The sequence below is a fragment of the Dysidea avara genome, chromosome 3, assembly GCF_963678975.1.
Source record: "Dysidea avara chromosome 3, odDysAvar1.4, whole genome shotgun sequence".
Lineage (NCBI taxonomy): Eukaryota > Metazoa > Porifera > Demospongiae > Dictyoceratida > Dysideidae > Dysidea > Dysidea avara.
In genome coordinates this window covers 37,802,246-37,825,240 of record NC_089274.1, presented here as the reverse complement: position 1 = coordinate 37,825,240, position 22,995 = coordinate 37,802,246, and the positions used below count along the sequence as shown (strand labels likewise).

Here is a 22,995-nt window from a genome sequence, read left to right as displayed (position 1 = left end):
ATTACCTGTATGTTACCAAGGTCAATCTGTGTTTTTACTTTTAATTATGGTCTCAACAGATTTTTCTGTGTGCATTATTGCCTCCAAAAGAGAGAGCATCTTTATTGTAGCAAATGCAAACCAGAAATTGTAGATCCCTGTATCCTATGATATTCTGTTCTGTCTATAGAATGGAGTGGTAGCCATTAAGAAGATTGCCAACTTATTGCTCTGTTTGTATGCTCAAGAATCTGTTGGGGCTGGACTACTTAAAAGAAAGGTATGGTGTGTGTGTGTGTGTGTGCTGTGCACATGTGGTGTTAATTTTTAAAGTCACATAGTTCTATGTATCAAAAGCTGGCTGTGTAAGACTGATATATTATCTACAATCCAAATTAACATTGTTTTACTGTGTAGTCTTGTTTGTGCTTGAAAGGGGAAGGTAACTTTCAGCTTAGGTCAGTTTTCAAACCATTTGTTCACATTACTGCTGGGGATTCTGCGTACCAAATAGTAACGAACTAGACAAGCAGTCAATGCATAATAAGCCTTTCTTTGTTTTGGTGCTTAATAAAACAGTATTGAATTTGTAGCGTTCGACATTATGAAAGCTGTGTACACTGAGTGATGTCATAGCTGCGCTAGTGGGTGTTTGTTTTGAATACCCATGTCAGTAAAACAAATTCACTGGAAACATGGAGCATCTTGTGGCCATGTTATAGAATACTTCTTATAGTGTACAAAATACCCACTGTGTGGCCAACAGTAGTATTGCTAGCACGAGTTGACCCCTAGTCAGTGAATAATACTTATTGTCTTGTTTATTTTTTCAATCCAATACATCTCCCTAATTTGCTGAGGTTTTAGTTTTACCCTTGCTACTATATACACTCACTGTTTCATATGAAAGCTTTTCAGTAGATGTTTTAAGGTTTTTCTTATGTGGTAGATTTAAACAAGCTTTCTTTAACTCTAGCCATATTAAACGCATGTGATTGTGATTTTCGAGTGTATTATTGTTGTTTTGTGTTCATTATAGGCCGAGGCATTAGCGAAGTATCTAGAAGAACCAATGACTCAAATAGCAACTACAACTTAGCACATTTTGTACTAGCAATGGTGTACCTTTTTGTAATGGTGATGAGTAATGTGATGATGAATTGAAAATTAATTTAAAATATTACACACATGTACATACAGTATAGTACAGCATGCACACATCATACACACACTGTTAGTGCATAATCAAGTTGTAGTCTAAAATATCTCCTGTTGTTGGTTTCATACATACATAGGGTGTTCACTGGTCCCTGGTACATGTACGTAGTTGCGCCATTCATCATGGATCTATGGTGTCAGTCTTTTGGATGATGTTCTCACTTCTGTCACACCAGAGGGCGTACCCTGGTGCTGTCTTGTACCTCTTCACCATACCACAAGTCCAACACTTCACAACAACGTGTTTCTCTCTGCGACCTGTGATATTAGAAACAAAGCGTGTGTTTTGTTTTATAAAGCATTTGATGTAGTGTATGATCATATTGTGTGTGTTATGTGCACAAGTGAAATACATTGACAGTTACACACTTCTTAGTCGTGATGATGATGTCTTTCCTGGTATGAGCAAAGTGTTGCAGCGTTTACACACAGTCCTCTTCATGCTGGGATCACTGGAGACCAATCAAACACATGAAATAGAAGGTACTAACTATACAATATATGGATTGTGTAATAACAATCCAGTATGATAATGCAGATACACAACACTCCAAATGGAGTTTCCTGCATTTGTTTGCTGTCACCACTATAATATTCTATTATGATGTATTCTCCCAAAATATTTTTCTTACTTTAAATAAAGCTGATCTTACAAGGGTGTCAGCTCACGTGTCAGCTAGTTGACACAAATTCACCTTTGCGTTATTCCTACAATAATCTTATCTGCTTTTATGCAGTTCCTATGGTTGTCTGCCAATCATAATATGACCCTCTGCCCACATGCAAATACAGTATGCCTGTTCATGATAGTCTGGTGCCACCTACCCCTTTACAAAAAAAGTACGGGTCTGGTGAAATACATATCCCATATCAATTCTAGCACAGAAATTCCACGCTAGCCAATGAATAGGTGCTGATAATGTTCACACACAAATTGCCTTGGCAACATAATGCAATAATTTTATTTCAGTATGGGGTTACTGATTGACAGGGACCGATTGATAGGGGAAAGCACTAGTCTCGCTAGCCAGACCACTACTTTTTCTTTTGTGTGTGGGTGGGACTTTTCCCACCCCACACACAAAAGAAAAAGTAGTGGTCTGGCTATGCAAGACTAGGAAAGTACTGAGTTCCATTTATTCAAATTGGAGAATAATTGTCAGTGTCTAATTGAATTTCCTTTGAACTAATATGGGATTTGTATTTCACCAGACCCTTACTTTTCAGATGGCGCTAGACTATGATCATGCAGAATTTATTTGGAGTGGCGTAATACACAGAGTAGTACATACCATGCTATCACTCGAGCTATCACTACATGCAATGTTTAGCTCATTAATCTATCAACACTTACATTCTTAGTACTAACTTCTTGGCTATGGTTTTCATAGTGTTAATGTAATACCTCGATGTGGAAAAACTTTCTGCACTGTCCACAGCAGTGTAAGCAGCCTGTCACAGTACTGTACTAGTTAGTACTACAAATGTAAACTACCTGGTATAAGAAGTTCATCCTCAACATAGCCTCTTTGTGAGGTATCACGCTCTGCTTGTTCTTACCACCCTTCTTTTTGCCCATATGTCTCACTAGTAATTGTGGGTTTGAGTTCAAACCTTTGATATTTCGATTGTGGGAGTAGTTAGAAAGATAGAGCGCAATGGAGAAATTGGTTTGTTGACATTTGTGTTGTAGAATGTGAATGCGTGCGTGCATTTTGGTGTTTCTTGCAAATCTCATTGCGAGTATCATTGTCATTGTTCATTCTGGCGTATTTAAAGCACGTGTACAATGAACGCGGATGTATTAATAGTGCACGTGTGTTTAACTCAAATAACTCCCCAACTTACCACGAATCATATCTTTACAGGATGTTCTGTTGCTCTCGTTCAGGGTAAGTATACTTGGAGGCATGATTAGTCTTGCAGGTTTCGTTCACAGGCTTCAAAAGCATTTAAACTTTATACTAACCTTCCAGGTTATCTTGCCAGCGTCAGCCCTCCTAGCACTATCCCCACCAAACTTTCTACCTCCCTTAGCAGACCTGACTTGGTCTTGGTTTCTAAGGATTCCATGTACCTGTTTGAGCTGGCCATTCCCACTAATACCCAGCAACACTTATTGGCTGCAAGAGCTCGGAAGGAAGATAGATGTATGGCTCTTTATTGTATGATCTTCAACACACTGGATTAGTTTTCTATTGAGATAGGGTGTCTGGGCCACTTTATGCCAGAAACACTGGCTACTGCTTGTTGTGTGTCGAAGAAAACTGTGCGGTCACTGTTTGAGCAGACTGCTCGTATTGCCATCTCCTGCTCTTACAGAGTTTTCAATTCTAGAGCTTCCCCGGAGTGGGATCTATTGGACCTCTTGACCTGAACTTTGTTACTGTAGTTAATTTTGTACTGTAAGTTAAGTAATGTAAGTCTTGCCAGGGCTTCTGCACTGATCACTCTTTGGCTATCAGTGTATGGTAACCCTGAGTCTAGGCCCCTATTTGTATACTATATATTGTCTTAATAATCAATATATCATCTGTGTTTTACCAGGAGCACAAATGAGACTGTTGAAGAAGATTGATTTGAGATATTCAGTCACAAGACAATGCCAAGACATTTTGTGATGTCTATTGTTGGTGTGTGGAGACTAGGCCAAAGGTTAGGCAATCGGTCCATTCATATCCATAAAGGATGCCTGTATGCTGTATCCCCTGGTCTGAAGAGTAGCCACAAGCCACCAGTACTAGCCAAGCCTGCGGTGAGTGTAACATGTATGAAATGTTGTAATACCAGGAACCCATGAATGCCACCACAGATAGTATATTCTACCTATCGTAGAATACACTATCTATGGTGCCACAAGGTGTCTTGTGGTGTATATGGGCTTCTGATACCAGTGGTATGCCATAGATGTTAGCACTGTGAGTGTAGGTAGTAGTGATGTGCGATATGTGATATATATCGAAATATCGTGATAATTTTTTTAAAATCATGATATGATATAGAATCTTTATATCGTGATATAAGCCTAGGTATAGATTTTAGCTATAATTAGAGAAAAATGTACCCAAGATGTCATTGTACGCTGTAGATAAAAGAGCTTGCAATGTTGTATGCTAATCATGTACCATGTTGTATTGTACTTCTAGTACATCACTGCTACAAGTGTTCAGTGTAAATACACTAGCTGAGTGATGAGGTGTATATCGTGATATATATCGTATCGTGATATGTTCTGTGCAATAATCGTGATAGGAAGATATCCTATATCGCACACCACTAGTAGGTAGACAAAGTAATGTTATAGAAGCCAATGACCAAACAGAATGATGTATTGATCACCAAGTTAGAGGTGATTGTTACATCATTAATTTTATGGATGATATCTAAAGAATCCTAGTAGTGCATGCCAACAAAGTAGTCAATCATTGTATCAAACTTTGTGGTAAAGTACGATTTCTAATTGTTTGTCAGATAAATAACCCATGCATGCTAATGGTGTAACATGGGATATTTCAGGCTCAGTAAATCTTGATGGAAGAGGTATTTTGCTGATTTTTGTTGTGCATGTGTGGATCGGATAATTATCTGCTAGTAATATTAATGTTCTCTACATGCCATTTTTAGCATGTTATATATACTACGGCACAACATGGGCCAAATATACTTACATATGTACCAGCTACAAATTGTTGGTTTTCACTGGCACTGTTGCAATACTCTCTACCTCTGGTGACTAAGCTGGAGCAGGTACTGTACTTGTACAGGACTGAGATTTAAAGCAGTGCATATAATACTAACGCGTACAATGTACATGCCATATTCTGTATTGAGTTGTAAATAAGATACCAGCCCTGTGTGTTGTTGTATATATGTGTACACAAGTCAAATACTTTATTACTTACTACTCACCAGTGTTGTAGTGAATTAATATGTAATGCCTTAACTATTACTTTCACTGTTAATAGTCACTTTGTAGTACAAATGTCAACCAGAGTGAGTTTGGTTCTTGGTGATTTGATGCTAAAAATCTGTTGTACAGGTTTCCCATAGTATGTCAACTTAATACACATTCAGTAGCTAATACATATACTGTTCTCCCAACAGGATAATGTTCTAAGCAGCCAGTCTATTCCAGTGGAACAGCTTGTTTTAAAGCCGACCACCTCTGTACCCAAGCCAAGTCAGAGAGATGTTACTACAGAGGATTGGATTCCTGAGCAAACAGAATGGAAGAAGCTACCTAACTTGTACCTGAAACTCAGCAAACACAAATTAACAGGTATGATTATGTCTTACACAGTAATTCAGCCAACACTGAAGGCTGCACTAGGCCAACATGCCCACTATCCCACTTTTCAGTTCCCGCTAAAATGTTAGGCCAATGTTGTCAGAGATCTTGATCATAATCTTTAAAGTCAAAGATTTTTTTTACCTGTCAGAGTATTTTCTGCATGCAGAGTCACATAATTTTCCCAAAGTGATGCCCCAGCTTGTGGTTGGCTATGGGGGGTTACTATTCAGTGGACTGGACTACTGGACTGGAACACTGGACTGGACTACTGGACTGACATATTTTTGGTTTTTGCGCATTCTATGGTTGGATTTATGGTGTCTTGCTAGTAAGCACCCTTAGGGCACCTGCAGCCCACTTCTAAATGCTGAAGACGAACAGTGGAATACATGAAAACTGTCTCTTAATATTTTCGCTGCTGTTTATTATGCCACTATACAACACTTATTCCTTACCCTGGTGTGTAGTAATTGAATGTGACAGCAATAGTTAACCAGCAATCAACTAGCCAGTAGACAATATCTTTCAAGATATCCTTAGAGCAAGCTTGAGGAGCAAGCTAGTCTCGCCAGCATGGCCAGACCTCTAGACTTGCAGGGGCTTACCAATTAGAGATTTTTCAGTATGGCTACTTATAATCTTTAATTGATAAGCCCCTGCACTGAGACAGAAATCTGGCAGCGAGACTAGCTTGCTTGCTCCTCAAGCTTGCTCTAAGGATATAACTCGAAGGATACCGTCTACTGGCTAGTTGATTGCTGATTAACTATTGCTGTCACAATCAATTCCCTGCACTGCCTGCAGCATTACACACCAGGGTAAGAAATAAGTGTTGTATAGTGGCATAATGAACAGTAGCGAAATTATCAAGATAAGAGACAGTTTTCGCACATTCCATTGTTCGTCTTCAGCGTTTAGAAGTGGGATGCAGGTGCCCTAAGGGTACTTACTGGCAAGACTCCATAAATCCAACCATAGAATGTGCAAAAATCAAAAATATGTCAGTCCAGTAGTCCAGTCCAGTGTTCCAGTCCAGTAGTCCAGTCCACTGAATAGTAACCCCCTTGGCTATGGGCGCTTACACGTATGTGTATTAGAATCAGTTTATGAATGAACATTAGGAAGTGTAGTTGCACCATTTTTAATGATGTATTTGTTCACTATTATAGCACTGGTAGTGTTGACAACACTGTCTGGTGCTGTAATGGCACCAGTACCCATCGATGTGTCACTCCTCATGTGGGTATCTGTTGGTACTGGATTGTGTTCAGCATCTGCTAACACTTTTAACCAGGTATGTGATACAAACCTACTGTACAGTGTATTTCATGTACACTATAATTTATACACTAATTGCAATGTGTTTTATTCGAGTTTCTACATTACTTATTTGTCATTAAAACTTTCAGTTGGCTACATCATACAGCATACTGTATATTTGGGATCATGAAGGGTTTGGCAAAAAAATGTCCCAGCCTCACAATACCTTCATGACGCCTTGGCAGTATTGGTGAGGTACAAGCAAGCCCAAAAGTGTCTACAGAGCTGCCAAAAGTGTTTCTGATCAGTTGCTATGGAATTTAAATTTTTTATTCAGCAGAATTTTCTGTTGACTGACTAACTATTTCACATTAGCGCAGAGCTGAAAACTAAATGTTCACTTTTCGGTAATGATTGATAGTTGGGATGTGCGTTTAGACAAAAAAAATTATTAATGGCATGCCTGGCATCATTCTTCCTTTTGATGCGGTATGCATGGGTTCTTTAGTTATCATACAATACGGTAGTCCTGTATATTAGGGATCATGAAGAATGGGCTTTTACACCTAAAAATATCACTAGGCTCAGTTTCCCTTCATGACAGCTTGGCAGCGTTGGTTAGGCATAGCCAAGCCCCAAAAATGTCTTGAGACCAACCCCAAAAAGTTTCTATGAAATTTAAAAAAATCTATTTAATAGCTGACTGACTGACGAACTAACTGATGCCTCCAGCCAAGCATAGCTTGACCATGGATAAGCCAACTGCAGTCATACAATACATGCTTACTTTTGTCTTCCCTTGTGTTCCAGTTCTTTTCACTGACGAAGCTAGGTATTGTTTGGTGATAGTGAGATACGGCTTTCCTGTTGCTGTGTTGGCTATTATACTTATCACCTGTATTTTCTGTAGTAACTGGAGACATTTCTCATACTGTTCTTCATTTGTAACACTATGTAATGGGCAAAGTATAACTGAAAACAAGGCGTAATAGCCACCTTCCTTTCCATTACATAATTGATTGTTCTGACGCATAGTTACTTTTATGGCATTCCTGGTACCATTCTTTCTTTTAATGCGGTATGCGCTGGTTCATTTGTCATAATTCTATTTTTTAAAAAGTAAACAAACAAGTGGAAGAAAAATTAGGGATTTTAAGTTGAATTAGGAATCAAAGGAAAAATAGTAGCAAAACAAGGGAGGTGTACCTACAGATATACTAGTGGACATGATATCCCTAAACTTCAGTCTATACCCATGACTGAATTAGGGACTAAATATCAGGCATAGGCAACCTTCCTTGTTTCACCACTTTTTAGCTACAGTATTCCCTTATTTCAGTACTTTTTTTCTTTGATCCCTAATCCAACTTACAGTAAAATTTCCTAATTTTCCTTCTTGTAATAATGTGAATTTTTAGTTTGATTATTATAAAAGTAGTAAGGTCACCTACACCTGCAGATATACTAGTGGACATTTAATTCCTAAATGGGTTATTCAGCATACCTTGGCTGGGTAAGCCATAAAGGTTGGGGTGGAGATGGTGGTTCAAGAGGGATGATGATCTCCTGACAAGCTGAAGAAGAATGTGTGCATGTACTGATGTATTGTCTCTGGAAAAATCAGTGCACTTTTGACTGGCCCAAGCCATAAATATTACAACAAGCACAAACTACCCCCACAAAATATTTCCCTGTAAGTCATTTGGAAGAAGCCATCAAAGGAAATGTTATTTTATTAGTGGTTAGGTTAGTTCTAATCTGTCTCTATCAAGATGCTTTGGTTTTGGCAGTGTAGCACAGGAAGTACAGACAAGTGTTGAGATGTTGTTACAAGGTGTCCTGTGTGTAATATTGTAAATAGTGTGGTTTGTGAATCCCTTAAGTTATTAAAATTTGAAACAATCTGTCCCTCCTCAACTTTTTTTTTTAAGGGCTAGTGTTATAAAGATAAGTATAAGGAAAAATTTGGAATTTTAAGTTTGATTAGGGATCATAGAAAACATTAGGGAAACAAGGGAAGTAACTACTGATATACTAGTAAACATTTAATCCCTAAGACTCGTTGTTTACTTTTTTTTTGTAACATTACTATGACCGGTAAACCCACACATACCGCATCAAAAGAAAGATGGTACCAGAGGTTAATGTTTTTGTCTAAACATGCACCCCCAGCTATTAATTATGGAATCGAAAGTGAAATAGTCAGTATGCTTTGCTTTTAGCTTTGTTCAGTCCACTACAAATTAAGAACAGCAGAAGAAGTGCCTCTGCAATCAATCCAGTTACTACGAAAATATGGACAGTTTGTGCGCCCCAACTATCAAATACTGAGGTCATTACACTTTGCTTTCACGTATTTTCGGCCCATTACATAGCGTTACAAATGAAGCTACCTCTGCAATAAATCCAGTGACCACAGAAAATATGGACGATTCTCATTTACAAATGGAAACCCATGCATTGCGCTACTGCGAATCGACACTTTGGACTGTCAGCAAAAAGAAATGGGACACAAAGGAAGGCAAAGGTAAGTCTATGATGCATGCATTATGTACTGTGTTATGCCAAAAGGCATGTCTTTGGATGAAGTGAAAACCAAGCCTGTAGCTTTAGTTGTTAATTATGAGTTACGCTTGTCTGAAGGCATCAGGGCAGGCAGTTAGTCATTCAGTAGAAAATTACATTTAATTAATTAATTAATTTTTTTTTTTTGTAGCTATATTTAGGGCAGTACTGAAGCCACTTTTGGGTTATACTACCAAGACACCAGGATGGTATTGTGATGCTTCTTTGAGGTCATCCAAAGGGAACTAATTGTAATGGCTTGGTAATGTAGGGCTAATCATCTCTAGTTGTGTTGATTATTTGTGTGAATACAATGAATAGGACTACCCATCGAATCAAAAGGTCCTCAGATTGAGACACCTGAGGCCTTCTAAAACATGGCTACCACCAGGAGAGTGCAAGTGTCTTGTGGCAAATATATATGTATAATAGAGATGGTTCTGGGTTTGTAAGATTCCTATAACTTTTTCTTGTTACACAAGTGATGATTTGTGGCTTATTTCCTGCTTGATAATTCTCAGCATAATGTTGTGTTTTCTTTGATAGTGGATGGAAGTCCCTTTTGATAGTCAAATGAATAGAACAAAGAATCGCGTGTTTGTGAGAGGATTAATCAGGTATGTAACCATATCATCTATTACTTGTGTTTATTGTGTGTGTGTTCCCCGCCATAGTCCATCTCATGGAGTTACATTTGGTGTAGTAGCTGGATTACTAGGAGTTAGTCTATTAGCCATTCAAGTTAACATGTTAACGGCAGCAATTGGAGCAGGCAACATACTCTTATATTCCATGGTGTATACTCCTATGAAACGTATCAGTATAGTGAACACTTGGGTGGGGTCAGTGGTGGGTGCTCTACCACCGATAATGGGATGGACTGCTTTTATGGGCAGCATTGGAAGTGGTGGACTTATAATGGCAGCCATTTTGTATGCCTGGCAGTTTCCACATTTCAACTCACTCAGCTGGAATCATCGAGGAGATTACTCACGTGCTGGCTACCAAATGATGGCTGTGACCAATCCTGGACTGTGTCGTAGAGTTGCTCTACGTTATTGTTTTGCCACCATCCCTATTTGTATGATGGCACCTTACTGTGGCCTAACAACTTGGTGGTTTGCATTTGACTCACTTTTGGTGAACTCATTTCTTTGTTATAGAGGGTGGCAGTTTTATCATAATCCAAACTTCCAGACATCGAGGAGACTGTTTTATTTTACACTATTCCATCTTCCTCTGTTGATGGCTTTCCTTTTTTTGAATAAAAACAGCAAAAAAAGTGAGGACAATGATAAAAGAACGTTGTCTCCTTTATAATAGTGATTTGTAGGAACTATAATATGTATTTATCTATTGAATACTTTATTGAATACAATTGCTTATTTGATAATACCAATGTATAGCTAAGTGTGAAAGGACCACAAGTGTTAGCAATCTAACCACTGGTCAGAAATTCATAAGACTATTGAGAGCATTCATATGTCCATTTTTCACTTTGGGGTGAATTCACAATTCTGTGCTTTGGTGCATCATATATTATCAATGGATGCATATAGTCCAGCACTGTGCGTCATAAGATGATTAAATCTACTAGTGTTGTTATTAGTATAGTATCTTTGATTAAATTATGGCAAGGATTATTGTCCCAACGAAAATGAGGTCACACGATAGTAGTTAAAAAAATTGTTATAAAGGTAAGGTAAATTCGGGTATTTCCGAACAGCGCACAATTCCGGACACTTCGTGTATAGCACCCAAGAATGAATCAACTAGAACACACTTTTCGATTTTTATAATCCCTATAAGAATAGCTATTCACAGCAGAAATTTCAAGGCAATCCGTTGTTTCGTTACTCGGCTAGCTTGATAAAGGTACCAAAGTGTCCGGAATTGTACGCTGTCCGGAAATACCCGCATTTACCTTACTTGAACTATAGATATTAGGCTCTAATATCTATGCTTGAACTGACTCAAGACATAGGGTTTTGTAAATCTATATTCAAGAGGTCTTGCCGTTTTGGTATCAAATTAGAACTTGTCGCGAAGCTCAGGGTGGACGGATAACGAATTCGAAGGTAATTTAGTGTATTTGGTTTAGTGTGGTATATGGATACTGTGGTCTAAGGGGTATTAAATCATACACGATCGTTGCTATGCTCGGCTATGCTTGAATGGATAGCTGTAACAATTATCATAAGTAGGCCATACCTACTGGATCTTATGTTGCGCGGGCAAAACCTCAGAAAATTTGGGTAGGTAGGTCGATTTGATAATGATAATAATAATTAGTACATGATAGAAAATTAAAGTATTATGAACCATACAAAAAGAGCAACAACTACAAAAAACGTTAATGAAACATATAAGGGTGTTCTGCAGCACCATAATGTATTGCTGTACAATGAATCAAACCTCTTGAATATAAGAACTATTTCGTTTGGAGTATCTTTACCATTAAAGCTCAACCTTTTGAAGAGTTTAATCCCTAGAGGAGCCTGGTTATCCCAATAGCTGCATGATTTTCACTAGCACATACGAGATTGACCATCTTGGCACACGTGATCCTATATCACATGATTATCATTATCATTTCAGGCCATGAAAAAAGACAGTCGGTCGGGCCTGTGCAACATAAAATCCAATAGGTATGGCCTAAGTTTAACCATAATGCACCTATCACAGGGGGAATTGACACGAAACTGCTGCCCCACTATGGGGCATTTGACGATCGTTCATTAAGTGCCCAAATATTTTTTGTTGTAACTTTGCTTTGCTATGTCAAATCCCGCGTTGCAACTGGGGCCAACAGTGGGGATTTGACACGATAGGTTTGTCCTACTATGGGGAATTTGACATTCGGCTGTGTCAAATCCCCACTATAGCCCCATATATGCCCGAGGGGGGGGGGGGGGGGGGTAGTGGGACAATACATTGATAGGGGTGCATAATACCCAGTTGCAACACAGGGATTTGACGGAGTTTAGAAACTTAGCAGCTAAAAATACTTTGAGCGTTTGATGAACGTTTATCAGAATACCCCATGGTGGGACAACCTATTTCCCAAGAGGGGGAGGTGGGGCAGTATACTGATAAGCATGTTATATTACATTATTTTGGATCCTGGGAAAGCACCTGCTGTGTTGATGTCCCTATAACCACATAATGTGGAGAGCAATACCACTAAAATGAGGAAACCATAGTAGAAGATCTAGATACTGATTTCAGTGATTAGTTTAGCTACTATATTTTGGAGATCTCAGTTATTGATATTTCAACATTGCCCCCCTCATGATCATATGCCATTGCACTGGAAAAATAAGGAAGTAGTTGGGATTTTCTGGATGGGTATTTAGTTTTGGGGTGCTTCCCCACCGTAGTTGTGTAGCAACTAGCTGAAACTTTTCAGACTGCTGTTTATACAGCTGATTAGACACCTATTGTAATGCTAATTAATTTTCATGTTGGTAGCATATGGATGACTGATCCATAACTTATTCCTTTCTAGCATCCAGTCTCCACCACACCTCAATCCCTTACATAGGTGTAGCAAGATATTTTTAGATAGCTAGACTTGGTTTTGTAGAGCACAGTGTTGAAGAACAAAAAAAAAAAAAGTTGAGAATGGCTGCCCCCTCCACCAAATATAGATTGTATCACTGATAAAGCACATAATTTACAACTTCATAGTTTGCTACTCTGCTTCTCTGAATACTGTGACTGCTTTATTAGAATATCTTGAACTATACAATCAAAAAATTGCCCCCCCCCCCCCCCCCCTTCTCTGGTTGCTATGCCTATGCCTTAGATGGCAAAGCTTAAGTTCGAAACATGAATACTTCTTGGTGTTCTTCTTGGTATTCCAAGGTAATTCGAATGGATGTCTTATTATAATCCAACAAAAAATCTTTTAAAACAAGTTGATGTTTTACTAATTCTAAACCAGGCGCCCATGCAGTTAATACTATCTAATCCAAAACAGCCAAGCTGTAAAAAAAGTGTGCGGCCCTCAAAAAGGCTATGGTGAAAAAAGATGTGAAATCCAAGGTGGCGGCCAAGAAATGGCTGTGGTGGTAGGTTAATGGTAAAAATTTTAATAACGACAATTCAGGTGAATTTTTGTGCTGCTTGGTCTTGGCACAAAATTCACCTGAATTGTCATTATTAAAATTTTTACCATTAACCTACCATCACAGCCATTTCTTGGCCGCCACCTCGGATTTCACATCTTTTTTCACCATAGCCTTTTTGAGGGCCGCACACTTTTTTTACAGCTTGGCTGTTTTGGATTAGATTTCATTTCTTTTTGTATTTGTATACCCCAAAGCCGGCCTATCTTTGGGATTTTTTTAACCTATCTTTTTTTCTTTACCACAGGAAGAAGAAAAGATGAAGTAGATGTACTTTAAATATTTTATCAGTAAATGTACAAATTATATATATAATACATATATTGGTTACAGAAATCTCCATGGTGGTTTCTTTGTAACTGAACACTCTACAAGGTGACTTCTTCTAGATGCTCTCTCTACATGCTCTCTCTACAGGGTGAATTGTTTGTAGCTGAACGATCTACAAGGTAACTTCTTCTAGCTGATCTCTCTACAGGGTGGTTTGTTTGTAGCTGAATTCTGTACAGGTAATTTGTTTGCAGCTGAGCTCTTTACAGAATGGTTTCTTTGTAGATGAACTCTCTAAAAGGTAACTTCTTCTAACTGACCTTTCTACAGGGCAATTTGTTTGTGGCTGAATTTTCTACAGGGTGATTTCTCTGAAGCTGAACGCTCTACATGGTGGTTTCTTTGCAACTGAACTCTCTACAAGGTAATTTCTTCTAGCTGATCTCTCTACAGGGTGATTTGTTCGTAGCTGACTTCTGTACAGGTGATTTGTTTGCAGCTGAGCTCTTTACAAAATGGTTTCTTTGTAGCTGAATTCTCTACAAGGTAACTTCTTTTAACTGATCTTTCTACAGGGTGATTTGTTTGTAGCTGAACTATCTACAAGGTAATTTCTTCTAGCTGATCTCTCTACAGGGTGATTTTTTTGTAGCTGAATTCTGTACAGGTGATTTGTTTGCAGCTGAGCTCTTTACAGAATGGTTTCTTTGTAGCTGAACTCTCTACAAGGTAATTTCTTCTAGCTGATCTCTCTACAGGGAGATTTGTTTGTAGCTGAACTCTCTACATGATGGTTTCTTTGTAGCTGAACTCTCTACAATGTAACTTCTTCTAGCTAATCTCTCTATAGGGTGATTTGTTTGTAGCTGAATTCTCTACAGGGAGATCTGTTTGTACGTAGCTGAACTATCTACAAGGTAACTTCTTCTAGCTGATCTCTCTACAGGGTGATTTGTTCGTAGCTGACTTCTGTACAGGTGATTTGTTTCCAGCTGAGCTCTTTACAAAATGGTTTCTTTGTAGCTGAACTCTCTACAAGGTAACTTCTTCTAACTGATCTTTCTACAGGGTGATTTGTTTGTAGCTGAACTATCTACAAGGTAATTTCTTCTAGCTGATCTCTCTACAGGGTGATTTGTTTGTAGCTGAATTCTGTACAGGTGATTTGTTTGCAGCTGAGCTCTTTACAGAATGGTTTCTTTGTAGCTGAACTCTCTACAAGGTAATTTCTTCTAGCTGATCTCTCTACAGGGAGATTTGTTTGTAGCTGAACTCTCTACATGATGGTTTCTTTGTAGCTGAACTCTCTACAAGGTAACTACTTCTAACTGATCTTTCTACAGGGTGATTTGTTTGTAGCTGAACTATCTACAAGGTAATTTCTTCTAGCTGATCTCTCTACAGGGTGATTTGTTTGTAGCTGAATTCTGTACAGGTGATTTGTTTGCAGCTGAGCTCTTTACAGAATGGTTTCTTTGTAGCTGAACTCTCTACAAGGTAATTTCTTCTAGCTGATCTCTCTACAGGGAGATTTGTTTGTAGCTGAACTCTCTACATGATGGTTTCTTTGTAGCTGAACTCTCTACAATGTAACTTCTTCTAGCTAATCTCTCTACAGGGAGATTTGTTTGTAGCTGAACTCTCTACATGATGGTTTCTTTGTAGCTGAACTCTCTGCAAGGTAACTTCTTCTATTGATCTCTCTACAGGGCAATTTGTTTGTAGCTGAACTCTCTACATGGTGGTTTCTTTGTAGCTGAACTCTGCAAGGTGATTTCTTCTAGCTGAACTATCTCTTTCCATAGTTGCATGAACTCCCTACAAGGTAACTTCTTCTAGCTGATCTCTCTACAGGGTGACTTGTGTGTAGCTGATCTCTATGCAGGTTTCTTGTTTCTAGCTGATATCTTGAATTCTCTTCAGGGTGACTGCTCTATTAGGATGACTGCTCTATTAGAGTATCTCGATCTCGCACTTGCTGCATCAAGTTGGATTTCGTGTTATAACTCCGTGGCTTTAAGTCTGATTCTTCTACACCATTGATGAGCCTTTCTAAGATGATTACTCCATCTGTACAATGATTTTCAAAACATTACCCCAAGCGGTTTATCTAGTAGACGTGGCAAGCAGTCGTTTTTTTTTTTATTAGCTAATCTCGATTGCATAATTGTTACACACTGTTGGTTTTTTCGTTGTATCTTCCTGTTTTTTAGCTTGATTTCTTTCAAACCACAAAAGGTTTGAGGTTCAATAGTTAACCTATTTACCCACCGATGTTCAGCTTCTTCCCATACGCGGTTTACCCTGTAGGCATGGCAACATATTGGCATTATTTTTTGTGAATAATCGCTCATAACTCTTTGCCTGTTTATCATATTCCAACCAATGTTGGTACCGAGATGCGCCTTTATACCCCCCTTCCGTGTGCCAAATTTCAAGGGAAACGGATATGGTGTTCGCGTTGTATAGCAGTTTTTGTAAGTGTGTGACAAGAAGAAGAAAAATAAGAAGAAAAAAAATGAAGAAATCGAGAAGTCGCATATCTTGGGAACGCATTAAGCGATTTTGCTAAAATTTGGAATGTGGAGTGCTGAAGTGTGAGGGCACGTCCACAGCAAAAAGTTTCTTGTTTCATTAAGGCAGCACAGAGCTACGGAGGTGCGAAAATTGCGTTTTCTTTCTTCCTGTCAATATACTCACGGGTGTTACGCGCTGGCTTCTTGGGCCGCATGACACACTACCGTGTGTCTTGATCTATTCTAACTATATAGGTAATCAATCAACTATTTGTGTTTATATTCATGCTATTGTTATTATTAGATAATTATATTTGTAAATATACTGTAATTTAATGTATTTTGTAATTCATGAATTATATTACAATTTGGTAATTACGTTTATTTAATTTATTTGTATTGGTTTAACCACAAGGTAAGATAGGTACAGGAGGCAACAAAGCCTATAGGACAAGTTTCATATCTCCACTTTAAACTGCAAATTTTGCACAGAAGTATCTTCCCAACTGTTTTTTAGTGTGTCTGTCGTGTTTTCTCATGCAAACATGCAAATGTTTAGAGAAAGCCTTAAGGCTGCCCTTCATTATTGTTCGCTTAAGTACAGGACATGCCCCATTTCTCTTTGAAGAAAGTTGTTATATATTTCTGGTACCCACAAAGCCTATTATGTTATTTTTCAGTTGTATTATGCCCATATAGCCCATAGGAAAGTTGTTTACAAAATGTGTTCTTTAACCCTTTTAACTTGAATTTTGAAATAGCGGCCTCAGCATAAATCTTAGCTTCTTAAATTTTACAAAGCCTTCATTTCACATATGCAGGATGCTTTTGAAACAAAACTGTTTGCTCACATGGGTGAAATGACACGGACTCACACACACACACATGTGCACGCACGCACGCACACACATGCACACACACACACACACACACACACACATGCACGTGCATGCACACATGCTTTTTCTAAAACAATTACAGTAACCAGGCGCATGCCCTACAACTGGCCAAAAGCTGGCTGTGGGGCATATGTCTGGTTTAAAACTTGCATTTCTGGCACTAAAATTGAGAAGGTTTGTCCAAACCCTCTGGCCATGCCCTTGCCAGGTTTAGCTACATATGTATTAGTGATGCCACGATATGAAATTTTAATATCACGATAATCACAATATCATGGGACTTATATCATGACAAGTATAAAAAAAATAGAAATTTTAAATTAGAACTAGCAGGCTATTTAGTGGTCACAAGCTTGCAAAAAAACTTCGCAAACAAGTATAAGAAAAAATTAGGAATTTTAAATTGGAGTAGGGACAGTGTATAGCGCTGCAATAAAAAGTACTGAAACAAGCTGGATCGGAGTAGTACGTAATGTACAAATACTGTAAAACAATAAGAAATGAATATTCCTACTGTGCTACACTCAATGCACAGTAGGGATATTCACTTCTTATTGTTTTACAGTATTTGGACATTACGTACTACTCTGATCCAGCTTGTTTCAGTACTTTTTATTGCAGCACTATACACTGTCCCTACTCTAATTTAAAATTCCTAATTTTTTCTTATACTTGTTTGCGAAGTTTTTTTGCAAGCTCGTGACCACTAAATAGCCTGCTTTTCACATTCACAATACTTTAAGAGTTAATCACAGCACTATTATAATAGAATATGACTCATACAATAACAACTGATCAGTGGGCGCAGACTGATGAATGGGCGTGGCTACCATATGTCTACAGACAGTAATTTATGTAAGTGGGCATGACTCACGAAAGAATCAGGGCTATGCTATGACGTGTAGTAACACATCCACATTTAGTTTAGCAAGTGGGGTCAGACCCGAATAATCTGTAAAACGGGACCTGGATGACCCGACTCAGTTTAACACTGTTACTAAATAAACTATAATATTACTTATTGACTTACACATTGCTATATAGTTCGCCGTGAGTTGCTCTCACTGATCGATATCAACAGCAAGTCACGTACGCGTGTGTTTGGTGCACCTGGCGACCACGTGTATTCAAATAGTTTGATGCAATGTACACTGGTAGATGGAAGCCGTACTGTAGTCTATTAACACTCAGTGGTAGAACCTTGACTGATGGCCATAGTAAAGAAGGATAAAAGGTAAGACAATAGCGCAAGCATTGTATGTTTATCAATATACCAAAGGTTTTTTCTTAAGCGATCTAGAAACGTTTCTGTGAAAGAATTAGGGCTGTAGTTGTAGCCAGTTTTCTGCTACACTTGACTGAAGGCATCAGGCAGGCAGGCAGGCAGTAGAAAATTCCATTGACTAAATTAAAAAAAAAATTCTGTAACAACTTGACGAAATGTTTCGGGTTGATCTGAAGACACTTTTGGGCTTGGTTTTACCCAACCAATACTGTCATGTCATTTTGAGTAAAAATTGCGGCAAGTTTTTGGGTTATATTATATCACGGATTGCCCCCACACCTTCGATGTCCCTACTATACAGTACTATCATAGTCATGATATATTAACAAATTGAATATGTTAAAGCTTTCGCAGCGCAAGTTTTATTTAGTCAATTTATAGCAGTGATTTGACAAAGTTGATACTTGTTTTTATGCATCACCACATGTTGCCAGAGAAATATCCGCTAATATCAAGTCATTTTTCACTAATGTGTTTTTTTATCATGATATTGTACCAATCCAGGATCAGAAAGCAGTTCTACCCAAGCTAACCCTCTTTAGCAGGAACAAGTAACATCAGCTACCACTTTCTAGAGCTGTGATACTTAACTGGTTAACCAATTAATTGACCAGTTACTTTTATAAATTCAGTTATCAGTTTTTTTTCTCATAACCGGATTACCAATCCCTAATATTTTCACTCAGAAATGTATTTGGGTACTCTTGTCATTCTTCAACATTGATATCACACTTGTTGTAGGATTCAGGTTTATGTATAATGACTTGTTGCCTATTGCTTTGGCCACTACAAGTATAATAACTATAAATTTTAAGGTGCACGTAGCTTAAAAAACAAGTCCAGCATAAAAATTATAGAAAATTTCATCAAGTTCAGTTAACTGGATAACTGGCAGTTATGATTTACCCAGTAACCGGTTATGATCTTCTGTCCAGTTTCACAGCTCTACCACTTTAATTTTAGGAGACTCACAATCCATTACAATTCTTGCCTTTTATAGTCTAATTGTCATGCGACCTAATACACTAGCTGTTTATTATTTAACATATAAGTCTCATGACTGGGGCCAATGATCATGCCACTATCACATTATAGCATTTTCTCTATGATGATTATTGTGATGTACGATATATCGTGGCATCACTAATATGTATGCTTGCAGCAATGGTACTCCCTACTAGTACCCATGACTATGTCCTTGTTTTGTTTGTAAATCATGATTAAGATAAGCACAACAATTATTTTTCTGTTGAACAGTGATGCCCTGCAGGATAGGTGCAAGCAAATTCATAGCTACATGTTTGTTTTCTTTTCATATAGCTACAATGGGTAATTTCATATGTTGTGCATAGAACAATATGAAATCTTATATTCTGGACTTAAATAATATAACCATGCTTCATATTAACAACTTTCACAACATATCATATCAAATTAGAGCTGGCCTTATAAACATATACTTTTTTCCTTGTGTGTAGGTAGAAATAGACAGAAACATAGCATAGTATAAGTCACCAATTATCAGCAAGCAATTGTAATTATTTATTGATATGACAAATGAACTTCTGGTTTGAACTATTCAATAGAGCAGTCTTTAGTCTCTTAGAACACCAAATTTTAATTATCTCACATGAGTGATCATGTTATAAGTGAAATCACAAAGCATGAGATACGTATTATTGGCACTCTGTAGTTCAGTGATTGATAGGCCAATGTCAAATATGCCACATAATAACAAACACAATAGGCTAGAGCGCTATGCCAGCATAATGCTAGGAATATTTCTAACTATGGAGCTTAATTTCATGAAAATAGATTGATACTCCCTAATAGAGCAATCAGTGGGAACTGCAAACTGCAAATCAATACTCTCTAATACAACAGTCACTTTGTAGTAAAATACTCTAATAGAGCATTCACTGATTAAAATGTTCAAAGATAATTGCAAGAAATGTTGCTAACCTAGTAGCACGTAATGGGAACATAATAGGTGAACATTTTGGGAATTTTCCTGCAAGCATTTTGGGAAAAATTTTGAGCATATTTGACTCAGGCCTAGTGATTGGCCAATTATTGGCAGACTTTGCTAATTTGTGAGTAACTTCTGGTGCCTTATTGTAAAATTTTTGTGGGATATACTGTCCTTGGATAACTCTGTTTCACAGAAGTTTTACAAATATGAGGCCAGCCATTTGAGAGACACTCAGGTTTGACGCAAAAGCATACTGGTTTCTAATACAAAATTATTTTATGTAACTTCATATATTCCATAGTCTTTGTAGTTTACTAGTGGCAATAATTGGTACCTGCCGATAATTGGCAACTTATGTTAGCAGGGGAGGAAGAGGGCTCTCCAATTCTTTATGCATGTCAAATACTATGAAAGTCTCGTCCAGTGATGTTTTATCTTTCTAATTGCTACACAAATGCCATTAATATCTGTAAATGCTGTAGCCTCAATGGCAAACCTATATGCTAATTAAAACCCACAATTTGGAAAATCACCCATATTGTCATGCATAAAATAATTAAAATTTTAATATTTAGGGTGTTGCTGTTTAGTGAAGGGTCCAGTTTTTAAAAATATATATATTTCTAAAACTCTCTTGTAATTCAAGGAATTGAGAATTGATTAAAATCATTAACAAGTAGATTTACACCAAGAACTTATTACCAAGAGTTCATAATATTATGGGGGGAGAGTATCCTTCTTCAGTATAGCCTGTATAAACGTGTACTGTGAAGTTATGATGCAACACTATAATCACCTTCAAATGTGTTAGTTGGTCAGGCTTTTGCTCAGCAAATAGCGACAAAGGTAGCGGTACAGTGGCTTCAATAAGCAACCCAGTGGAAGTATTATCAACACTCGAAGTGTTAAAGTGATATCCTAGAGAAACCAGTGTTTTACTGAAATTCTTCAGGGTATTGTGTCATAACTTCACAGTATGCGTTTATACAGGCTATACTGAAGTAGGATACTCTCCCCCCCTATAATATTACGAACTCTTGTTATTACGTACTTAATCACATAGTGGTTTAGTTTGCCATACATTAGTCTCAATAATAGGAGTGCAATTAATTTCAAATCGCACAGCCTTGTTTCTGTGATTGCACTGTAAAGTAGCCAACAAAAAAGCAGAACCACAGAAGCCTTTTAAGTGCAACAAGAAAGTGATACAATGAATAGCCAATCAAATGAACTGACAATAGAAGCCTTTCAAGTGCAACATGTGTAGATATTTTGAGTAGCCAATCAAAATTGCTGACATGTGAAACCTTTTAAGTGCAACAACAAATGATGTAATCTAAAGAAGAATGATGCAAACACTTGGTAGAAGTCAATGGCCACATAAAACTGGATAGATGTGTACTACAGACCATGAAGGATGGTCAGTATGTGATTAGTAGGTATTCACACACATTTGAGTGCAATTAGGGAATAATTGTACTAGCAACAGTCAAATTTGCACGAGGCGAATAGTAATTGTTAAATATTTTATGTGTCAAATTTACTCATATGGGTGATTTTCCAAGATTTATAATCAAACAAATGTATGCAATTTTATCTAATACATATTCGTACTGTAACAGTAACTTTTTCTTAGTTGCCTAAATAGTTAGCTACACAACAAAATCTGTTAAATGTTTAAACCTTTCAGCATTTAGTGTTTGTAAGCATTTCAAGGGAGTTGCATGTTAAGATCCTGTCTAGCTACTAGTGTTGCACTTGAGAGCACTTAGATGTGTACTGTGCAGAACTGCTCTGTATGTATAAAATCTAATCCAAAACAGCCAAGCTGTAAAAAAAGAGTGCGGCCCTCAAAAAGGCTATGGTGAAAAAAGATGTGAAATCCAAGGTGGCGGCCAAGAAATGGCTGTGATGGTAGGTTAATGGTAAAAATTTTAATAACGACAATTCAGGTGAATTTTGTGCCAAGACCAAGAAATTCATCTGAATTGTCGTTATTAAAATTTTTACCATTAAGGGGGCAAGCAACTATGTCCTATGGCTTCCATGAATAAAATTATGTGTTTTATATGAAGCTGTAAAACCAACACAGATACTGTTCTCCACCTGATGAATAACACATATTGTAGTTGAGACATTGAACTTCTGTTTAGTGCAAATCTGAGTGAAATCTTCTGAAGTATGTACAAATTATGGCGTGGTTACAAAACACTGTAATTTTAACACTAAAATCCATTCTCCCCCTACAGCTAATTGTGAAACTCCCCAAAAATTCTCACAGTGACTTGTAATAACATTATCTTTAAAAGTATGGAAACAGATTTTTAGGAATGACTACTATGGCTTCAAAAGAGGAGACAACTGTTTTTCATAGAAAATTTAAAGAGTTCAATAGCTCAATTGATAAAATATTTCAAATAATTACTTCCATACTTTTGTTACAAGCATACTTAGGTAGCAGATGACAAAGTTTAAGAAGCGTAGAATTAAAACTGTGAGACTAGATCCAAAATTTGTAGAATTCCCATTCTTTAGGTCTAAAATACTAAACTGAGTCATAAAGTCAGTACTTCTAACTGGAGATGGTGATTTTTAATTACCACAAACACA

The 22,995-nt window shown here is 37.5% G+C and overlaps 4 protein-coding genes across 8 annotated transcripts in view; 3 read left to right on the top strand and 1 right to left on the bottom strand.

Moving 5' to 3' along the window:
- LOC136250899 (ragulator complex protein LAMTOR2-like) overlaps positions 1-1,146 on the top strand; it is a 1,852-nt gene extending 706 nt beyond the window's left edge. The window contains exons 3-4 of the mRNA XM_066043241.1: positions 170-259; positions 1,019-1,146. Of these exons, the coding sequence (XP_065899313.1) occupies positions 170-259; positions 1,019-1,078 (150 nt within the window). The 3' untranslated portion in view covers positions 1,079-1,146. The remainder of the gene's footprint in view (positions 1-169; positions 260-1,018) is intronic.
- On the bottom strand, positions 1,125-2,809 carry LOC136250898 (ribonuclease P protein subunit p21-like). Its single transcript, XM_066043240.1, has 4 exons — positions 2,693-2,809; positions 2,552-2,649; positions 1,567-1,649; positions 1,125-1,455 (listed from the first exon to the last, which is right to left on the bottom strand). Exons 1-4 carry the CDS (start codon positions 2,774-2,776, stop codon positions 1,319-1,321), a joined length of 402 nt encoding a protein of 133 aa, XP_065899312.1. The 5' UTR covers positions 2,777-2,809; the 3' UTR covers positions 1,125-1,318.
- A 2-nt stretch (positions 2,810-2,811) lies between these two features.
- On the top strand, positions 2,812-10,723 carry LOC136250893 (protoheme IX farnesyltransferase, mitochondrial-like). Its single transcript, XM_066043234.1, has 6 exons — positions 2,812-2,867; positions 3,745-3,952; positions 5,302-5,476; positions 6,658-6,782; positions 9,860-9,930; positions 9,988-10,723. Exons 2-6 carry the CDS (start codon positions 3,800-3,802, stop codon positions 10,631-10,633), a joined length of 1,170 nt encoding a protein of 389 aa, XP_065899306.1. The 5' UTR covers positions 2,812-2,867; positions 3,745-3,799; the 3' UTR covers positions 10,634-10,723.
- Positions 10,724-11,232: 509 nt separating this feature from the next.
- The window catches only part of LOC136250891 (uncharacterized), a 113,232-nt gene continuing 101,469 nt past the window's right edge, over positions 11,233-22,995 (top strand). For all 5 annotated transcript variants that reach the window (XM_066043231.1, XM_066043229.1, XM_066043230.1 and 2 more), the window contains exon 1: positions 11,233-11,391. The gene's annotated coding sequence lies outside the window, so the exon portion shown is untranslated. The remainder of the gene's footprint in view (positions 11,392-22,995) is intronic.

Bases quoted from the DNA above. Each gene is read 5' to 3' on its own strand.
- LOC136250898 (XM_066043240.1), bottom strand. From the start codon at position 2,776: ATGGGCAAAAAGAAGGGTGGTAAGAACAAGCAGAGCGTGATACCTCAC. The intron at 2,650-2,692 runs GTAGTTTACATT...GTACTGTGACAG, and splicing joins GGATGAACTTCTTATACCAG to GCTGCTTACACTGCTGTGGA. The intron at 1,456-1,566 runs GTGTGTAACTGT...CTAATATCACAG, and splicing joins ATCATCATCACGACTAAGAA to GTCGCAGAGAGAAACACGTT.
- LOC136250893 (XM_066043234.1), top strand. From the start codon at position 3,800: ATGCCAAGACATTTTGTGATGTCTATTGTTGGTGTGTGGAGACTAGGC. The intron at 3,953-5,301 runs GTGAGTGTAACA...TTCTCCCAACAG, and splicing joins CAGTACTAGCCAAGCCTGCG to GATAATGTTCTAAGCAGCCA. The intron at 6,783-9,859 runs GTATGTGATACA...TTTCTTTGATAG, and splicing joins CTGCTAACACTTTTAACCAG to TGGATGGAAGTCCCTTTTGA.